At 40.3% G+C, this 8,460-nt stretch overlaps 2 protein-coding genes across 5 annotated transcripts in view; both read left to right on the forward strand.

Annotated features, from left to right (window-relative positions):
* Window positions 417-3,548, forward strand: LOC18770584 (heat shock 70 kDa protein 18). Of its 4 annotated transcripts, none has more exons than XM_020569075.1 (3): window positions 417-1,548; window positions 1,805-3,175; window positions 3,272-3,548. In XM_020569075.1, exons 1-2 carry the CDS (start codon window positions 672-674, stop codon window positions 3,172-3,174), a joined length of 2,247 nt encoding a protein of 748 aa, XP_020424664.1. In that variant the 5' UTR covers window positions 417-671; the 3' UTR covers window position 3,175; window positions 3,272-3,548. The 4 variants fall into 4 exon arrangements, with proteins under 4 accessions (XP_020424664.1, XP_020424663.1, XP_020424662.1 ...); XM_020569074.1 differs by having other exon boundaries at window positions 3,275-3,548; XM_020569073.1 differs by having other exon boundaries at window positions 418-1,548; window positions 3,335-3,548.
* LOC109950399 overlaps window positions 5,862-8,460 on the forward strand; it is a 3,126-nt gene continuing 527 nt past the window's right edge. Inside the window, exons 1-3 of the mRNA XM_020568989.1 lie at window positions 5,862-7,413; window positions 7,706-7,888; window positions 7,997-8,439. Coding sequence (XP_020424578.1) covers window positions 5,862-7,413; window positions 7,706-7,888; window positions 7,997-8,439 — 2,178 coding nt within the window. The remainder of the gene's footprint in view (window positions 7,414-7,705; window positions 7,889-7,996; window positions 8,440-8,460) is intronic.

Raw genomic sequence — 8,460 nt, forward strand, 5'->3', positions numbered from 1 at the left:
CCATGAACTAAACGGGACCTAAGGGTGAGATTAATCTCTGCTTGAGGTTCAGCTTGCCCCTGGCCACAAAGTGCTTCCAACGGGTTTCGAACCCCTTCCATTGAGGCATTAGATAGCTCGCCATTTTTACTCATTATTTTAATAAAAGTGTACCATCATCACCTTTATCAATACTTAACATGTGTCCATGAGTATAACCATAGTTACACAAATACAAAACAAATAGTTAACTATGGTAATGCCAAAAAACACATGTCAAGTCAAGTGTTGAGATAATAATTATAGCACACCTTGGATTAAAGTGGTGAGCAAAAATATGTGATAATTTTCTCATACTCATTGGAAATATCACTAATTATATTTTTTTCCTTTTGGTTTTCTGATCATTCTCTCTACCCTCATTAATATATACGCCCTTAAATTTTTTCCCATTACCTTCCCCTTGCCATTGTCATCTGTACTAACCGATTCTTCTTCAAGGCGAGTATTTTAGTTTTCTGATTATCCTCTTTATCTCATCTCCATTTATTGGCTAAGCAAGAAAAAAAAAAAAAAGATAAAATTTCTGATTGTATATTGTTTTAAACGTTTGGTCTTCGGAAGGAGAGGCGGCTGAAGCTGCTACAATCAACTCATCAACTTCTGCTTCTAGCCAGTCTGTTGGAGCTTCCATGGCCCTAGAGAACATGCCACCATTTCCGGTTCCAATCAAACTTACGAGTGATATATATAACTATCAACAGTGGAAATCTTTCTCTCTTTCATATTTTGACCACCACAATCTTTCTGGAATCATTAATGGAACAGAGCCTCGTCCTGGGCTATTTGAGTCTACCTTTGGTAGTTGGTCCGGCAGTGATCTAAAGGGTTTGAGTTGGTTCGACAGAGATCAACAGGCTTTGAATTGGATGAAAGCCACTCTATCTGGAAGTCTCCAACAAATAGTCATGACCGGAGCTGACTCTTCACGAAAGGTCTGGCTAAATCTTGAGCAACACTTCGCCTGTCTCCCTCAAGCTCACATCTATCAGCTTAAATCTTATCTACACAAAGTGAAGAAAGATCCCACCATTCCGATGGCTCACTATCTAGAAAAAATCAAACAGGTGGCGACCGATCTCGCAGCCGCCGGTGCTCCTGTGGAATATCAAGACCTCCTCCATGTACACATCCTGGTGGGATTACCAGAGGAGTACAATCCCGTTCGTAAAAGGATAGAACACTGTCCGGTAAGTGGTTGGGATGCGTTGTGCGACTTATTGTTGAAAGAGGAAATGCGTCTGGATCCACAGAGCACATTAAGACTTAGACATGCTTCTCCTGCCTCTCCTCCTCAAGAAAAGGAAGAGTACGCAATCGGGATCGATCTGGGAACAACCTATTCCCGCGTAGCGGTGTGGCACAAGGATCATGTAGAGGTTATACTGAACGATCACGGGAACAGGAAGACTGCATCTTATGTTGCTTTCACTGAAACTGATGAGACTAATTTGGTAGGTGATGCAGCATTTAACCAAGTCGTCAGAAACACACCCAACTCCATCTTTGGTACGTATTATATTCATATGTAGGATTAAACTGCATGTTTACGGTCTCCTTTTTAATTTTGTTCACTTAGAACTATAATCATAAGTGTATATATGAAATTGTCACTTTTTCTAAGCTATCTAGCAGCTAGATTGTGAATCAACAAATCTAAAGATTGATTTTGATTTTTACTGCCAGAGCCAGCTAATATGTGTTTACTTGTATTAAATACCTACTTAACTCATGCTATCTGATAGAGCTTGGCATCCATTTGCAGATACAAAGAGGTTAATCGGTAGGAGATTCAGTAACGCCTCTGTTCAAAGTGATGTGAAGCTCTGGCCATTCAAGGTCATTGAAGGTCCAGGTGACAATCCCGTGATTGTGGTCACCCACAATGGCCAAGAGAAACAATGTTCTGCTGAAGATATCTCATCCATGGTTCTGGTAAAGATGAGGAAGATTGCCGAGACCTACTTGGGCTCAACTGTGAAAAATGCAGTTATCACGGTCCCTGCTTACTTCAATGACTCGCAGCGCCGAGCTACAAAAGATGCGGGCATCTCTGCTGGCCTAAATGTGTTGCGTATTATGAACGAACCAAGTGCTGCTGCCATTGATTATGGCCTCAACAAGAAGGCCGGTTGGAGTAGCCCGCGAAACGTGATGATATTTGATTTGGGTGGTGGCACTTTAGATGTGTCATTGCTTACCATGAGCACTTCTGGTGACTTTAAAGTCAAGGCAACGGCCGGAGACACTCACCTTGGCGGCCAAGACTTCGATAACAGATTGGTGAACTACTGTGTTGAGGAATTCAAGAGGGAGCATAAATTGGACGTAAGTGGAAACAAGAGAGCTCTTAGGAGGTTAAAAAATGAATGTGAGAAGGCAAAGAAGAGACTCTCATTTGAGTCTGACATTGACGTTGAAATTGACTGTTTGTGTGAGAATACTGATTTCACCATAACTTTTACTCGGGCCATATTTGAACAACTAAACAGGGAATTATTTACCAAGTGTATGGAACCTGTGAAGAAGTGCTTAAGGGATGCTAACATGGACGTAAGCAGTGTCGACGATGTTGTTCTTGCTGGTGGCTCTACTAGAATTCCCATGGTGCAACAGCTATTACAGGAGTTTTTCAAGGGGAAGGAGCTGTGCAAGGGCGTTAATCCGGATGAGGCAGTGGTGTATGGCGCCGCGGTTCAAGCCGCAGCCTTGACTGGGAATGGAAAGGGGGAGTTTTTTCAGGACTACACTCTCAAGGACGTCACTCCTCTGGCACTTGGTGTGGGGGTTGCAGATGAGAAGTTCATAAAGTTGATTCCAAGAAACTCTCTAATTCCAGCGAAGAAGAAACAGGAATTGTGCACTGCTGCGAATGACCAAGTTATCATGAACTTTCCCATATATGAGAGTGACAGTAGCATACCAGCAAATCTCAACTGTTTGGCTGAATGCAGCATCCGTGACATTCCTCCAGCTCCCAAAAATGTTCATAAATTCGATGTTTTCTTTGAAATTGATCCCAATGGCATCTTGAGTGTCTCTGCTGTCGATAAGTCCACTGGCCAAAACAAAGAGATCATAATCAACCGTGACAAACTGAAGAAGTCTGGGGGAATTCTAAGAACTAAGGGATGAGGTAAGAAATGATAATCTATATGCATTGCTACCGCTGAAACAGAATATATTATAAAATCAAATCAATTTGATATATCTTTACTTTGTTTACTTGTAGCAGGTTATGTTGTTTTAGGGTGAAATCATGTTTTTTTAATTTTTTTATTGTCTACTTCAGCAGCCCCAATATTCCTGTGGCCGTCTACGCTGCACCGCATTGCAGAACTCAATGATCCTCACCATGTGGTGCCTTACTGTTTTCTTGTTAATGCTTAATTATTACTCTTTATATTTGAACTATGTAAAGTTTAAATTGTGCTATAAATTTGATATTTTGTTATGCAAACTGGTTAACTACAAATTGGGTTCATTCAGCTGGAGCTGGTATTGGGCTTGATTTCTTTTGTTTGGCTCATTCGAGCTTGGTGATAAACAATCCAACTACGACACCAGAAATAAACTGTATTGCAATGGTGAAAAAATAAAAACAAACATAAACACCTAAACATTTTCTCTTCAACCTTCTAATGTCATCAATCCACAAACACCAGAAACTGTTTTGTTAAGCCTCTATCTTTCAAAAGACAACAATTCAGGTTCAAGAGTTCTTCCTTACCTGTTGCATACCTTTTATCTCTTTTGGTATGTGCATATTTTCCATCACCATCCAGACTATAGTATTATTATTGTTGAGGGCCGAAAATCTAAGGCTGGGCCCAAATATATTTCTAGCCCAATACGACACCTAACTTGGGAAGAAACCCGACTTGGGTACGCAAGAGTTTGTTATATGCACTTGCACACATGCCACGCTATGCAACATGCCACGCAGAAAGGTCGTAACAAGCCCGTAAAAGTGCTGGTTCTATGAACCCATGCTCATTATCCCGTCAAGCGCCATTCTGGCCCGGCCATAGCCTTTACAAAACGGCAAAGCTCTAGCACAAGCATGCCAAATCACATGCCACGCCAAGCGAAAAAACCTTATTTTTTTGCACCAAGCCACGCTACAAGCTTAAGTGGGCCCAAGTCACGTGAACGCCTAGCGTTTGCTGAGCGGGTTGTGGTATCGATGGTTACGAGTAGTCACGAGGCCCATTGATGGTCCAAGGAATGGAAGTTTTTGGCTGCTTTGGAGCACCAAAACTTGAGTCCATTTCTTGAGCCCAAACATATAGGTAAGCATGAGAGACAACCCAATAGCCCATCACCTTAAGAAAAGGCCCAAACATCTTAGAAAATATCCAATAGCCATAGCCCACAACACTTGGAAATATCCCACATCAGTCAAAATATCCAACACCTTGTCAAAACCAAGGCAAACCCACGTGAACACAAGCTGCTCCCAGCACCTTGTTAAGATCAATGTGTTAATGTATGCATTTTGGGTTTTTCTTTTGGCTTCCATTGACAACTTTGTAATAGGATTTCTATTGTTATTTATCAAGCTCAAGTTTAGATTGAGAATAGCTTCTCTAGGTGTTCTTAACTAACAACTACCATATGGAGGTTCATGCAAATTGGCAAAGGTAAATTGTGCATTGCATAACATTGCATTATACTGTTTTCATAAAATGATGACTAGTCATCTGTTTCTTGGATGACTAGACATCCTTGCTCTCCAGCTTGATAACCAACTTTTTTGTCCTATTCCTTTTTCTCTCTCTGCTACCACATGGGATTCTGACCTAAGGGAATTTTTTGGTCTGTATAGGCCTTGCGATTCCTCTTTTGGTAAGCCATCTCTTTTGTGTGGAATTGGAGGAAAGATTGGTTTTCTATCTTTCCGTTCTTCTTCCTCAAGAGAGAATAATATTTCATCTATGAGTTTTTTCAAATTGATTTCTTTATGAAAAAACTGCATTTGAAATATAAATATGCATTTAGCTTCATAAAAACATTCTCTCATTTATATCTAGGTCAGATTCACTACTGATTTCTTCAAGAGTATGGTTTCTTGAAGAAATTGGTTATTCTCCCTTGAATCCAAATTTTGGTTTCTGTTTGAGTTGAGCTTGCAAGCTGGTGTCATGGGATGAATGAGCTGAAGAAGGAGCTGTCATTGCCATGAAGAACTGGGGTTCAAGCTTTGCTAAGTTGGATAAGAAGATTGCACAAAGGAGGTATTGCTCATCTTCCTAAATAGATCTAGGTTTTGCTTGAGCTTGCTTGTGTTCCTTTGTAAGAATCTTTTTCTACTTAGTGGATTGCCTGGTCGGTTGATGACCCCCAGTTTTTTCCAATGGTAGGTTTCTGGGTGAACAATTTCTGATTGCATCCTTGTAATTTTTCTGGGTTTGTGTTCTTGGTGGTCGACTAGTCATCGTATGAATTGTGGTTGACTAGTCATCATTATCTGCTGTTTGGTGTTTGCTTGATTATGCTGTCTTCACACACTTTCAACATAGTTGTTGCTAGCACAGGGGATGCCTAGATTGATGGGTCCTTCTGAGTGCCTAGGTTGTCACTAGTAATTCTCTAGGCCTACAGGTACATCATGGTATGCTCTGTGTATGTTGTTGTTTGGTATAATTCATATCTGACAGTTGACTAGTCATAAGAGTGATTGGCCAAGGTCTAGAGTGTGTGAAGTTTGTTGCATTTTTTTGGCTGAATATCTTTTAAGTTTACAATTGGTATCAGAGCGTCAGCTCTTAATACAAATAGAGAGATCCTAGGATTTGTTTTGGTGTTTAGGTGTGCTCACTATGGAACAGGATCGAGTTGCTGGATCTTGCGACTCCCCTCCTTATTTTGATGGAAACAACTACGCTGCTTGGAGAGAAAAATTTGAGATATTCCTTGATGCTCTTGATGAGAACGCAAGTGAGTATCTCACAAAAGAGTGGGTTGCTCCTGTCAAGACTGTTGAGAGTAATGTTGTGCCCAAGCCTAGGTCGAAATGGACTGAAGCTGAGGTGTTTGCTGCATATTCAAACAAGAAGGCCAGAAATGCCTTAGTTACAGCCTTGTCTAGAGCACAATTTTCACATATACAACACATCCCAAATGCGAAACAAGCTTGGGATAAACTAAGGGTGGTTCATGAAGGGGATGACCAAGTTAGAATCCTTAAACCTCAAATGGTGCTTGCAGAATTTGAAGAACTTAGGATGTTTGAAACTGAGTCTATTTCTGAGTTCTATGAGAGAGTTGAGATGATCACAAATGAAGCCATGAGTCTCGGTCAACCTATTGATAAGCTTCTTGTTGTTCAGAAAATCCTTCGTGTTCTACCATCTAGGTTTAGAGCAAAGAAAGCTGCAATCATGGAGGTCCAAAACTTAAATGAAATTAAGCTTGGCAAGCTCGTAGGAAAATTGAAAACCTATGAGATGGAGTTGAATATGGAAGAGAATGACACTAAAAAATCAAAAAATGTTGCACTTCAAGGAGTGAATGATTCATCTCTGAAAGGTGGTGAAAAATCCTCAAGTTTTGAGGACGAGATGGCTTTGTTTGTCAAAAAATTTAGGAGAATTCTTAGGGATAAAGGAAAGTTTGCTAGAGAGGGCAGCTCTGGTAGTGAGAGACAATTTAGACCATCAACTGATCGGTCTAATGAGAGGAACAAGGATGTCAAATCTTTCACTAAAGATTTTAGAAAATCTGTCAAGTGCTTCACATGTGGAGGCATTGGGCACTATGCTGCCGACTGTGCAAACAATCAGAAAAAATACTCCAAAGGAAAGGACAAGGCCATGAAAGTTAGCTGGAGTGAGAGTGAAAGTGAAGTGTCTCAAGAGGATTCTTCCTCTGATAATGATGACCACCATGTTGCTTTTGTTGCCTCTGTGCAGCCAGTGTCTGATGAATCTGATTCTGAGTCAGATGACCTGTCATACGAGTCATTAGGAAGAAAATATGATTGTTTGTTCAAAGAGACATTGTCTTTGAAAGAAGAGAGCCTCAAACCTGAGGCCAACAACCATGAACTTCAACATGAAATCCTCATCTTAAAAGAAACCAAAAAGGAGTTAAATGACAAATTTGTGTCTCTAGAAAAAGAATTTGTTGCACTTGTGTCAATTAGGAGTAATCATGAAAATCAAGTTAATGTGCTCAAGGAAAGTAACATTGGTTTCCAGAACTCAAACAAACTGCTCCTAGGTGAATTGAATGAAGCAAAAAGTAAGGTTATATCTATGACCATTGGTGCCTTAAAAATTGACAAAATGTTGACTATGGAAAACCTCATGGGGACAAAGGTGGTCTTGGATTTAATCATTTTGATTCTAGTTCGTCTAGCTCTACCACTAGGTTTGTCAAGTCAAAAACTCCAACCGTGGCTTTTCTTGATGCTCAGCCGGTAGTCAAGAAACCTAAGTTTGTTCTAACTTGTCACAGGTGTGGGTTGACCGGTCATATTCGACCAGTCTGTCATATGTACAAAAAGGATAAGACTAGAAAATTGTCTTCAAAATCTAAAAGGAACCCCAGATCTTTGCAAGATCAGGTTGATCATTTGCTAAAAGAAGTAACTAAGATTGCCAAACTTGTCTCCCTTAAAATGTGTTCACCTATTGTGCCAAGTCTACTTGGGTTGAAAAAGGTCATACCAAATGTCTTGTTGTGCTAAATGCTTTTGCTGCATCAAACACCAACTCTTGGTACTTTGATAGTGGCTGTTCCAAACATATGTCTGGTGATAAGAGTGTCTTCTCATCTCTCAGTCCTTTTGACGGAGGCACTGTGGCTTTTGGTGGAGGTCACAAGTCTCAAGTTGTTGGAAAAGGTACTGTTTGTATCCTTGGATTACCCGAGCTTAAGAATGTTAGATGTGTTGAGGGTCTTACATCCAATCTCATTAGTGTGAGTTAGCTGTGTGATGATGGAGTAATAGAAGTTAGATTCTCCAAGCATGGGTGCAAAATCATTGGAAAAGATGGCAATGAGATTGTGAGCGTGGCTAGGTCTAGGGACAATTGCTATTGCATTGATGGTGTCAATGATGCAAAAGAAGTAGTTTGCAATAAGGTTGTGAATGAAACAAGTGTCTTGTGGCATCAAAGGCTTGGACATGTGAACTTTAGAGACTTGCATAAATTGTCCAGGAAAGAGTTAGTGAGTGGATTACCAAAGCTTGACAAATCTGATCAACATTTTTGTGAAGGATGTCAATTGGGGAAGCAAGTTAGAGTGTCACATAAGAAGGTCAAACACATTCAAACACAAGTAAGCCTTGAACTTGTTCACATGGACCTTATTGGTCCTATCCAAACCTTGTCCCTTGGTGGAAAGAAATATATTCTTGTCATGGTTGATGATTTCTCTAGGTTCACTTGGGTCTCATCTTACGTGAAAAAT

This window comes from Prunus persica, chromosome G7 (assembly GCF_000346465.2).
Source record: "Prunus persica cultivar Lovell chromosome G7, Prunus_persica_NCBIv2, whole genome shotgun sequence".
Lineage (NCBI taxonomy): Eukaryota > Viridiplantae > Streptophyta > Magnoliopsida > Rosales > Rosaceae > Prunus > Prunus persica.

Bases quoted from the DNA above. Each gene is read 5' to 3' on its own strand.
- LOC18770584 (XM_020569075.1), top strand. From the start codon at position 672: ATGGCCCTAGAGAACATGCCACCATTTCCGGTTCCAATCAAACTTACG. The intron at 1,549-1,804 runs GTACGTATTATA...ATCCATTTGCAG, and splicing joins CACACCCAACTCCATCTTTG to ATACAAAGAGGTTAATCGGT.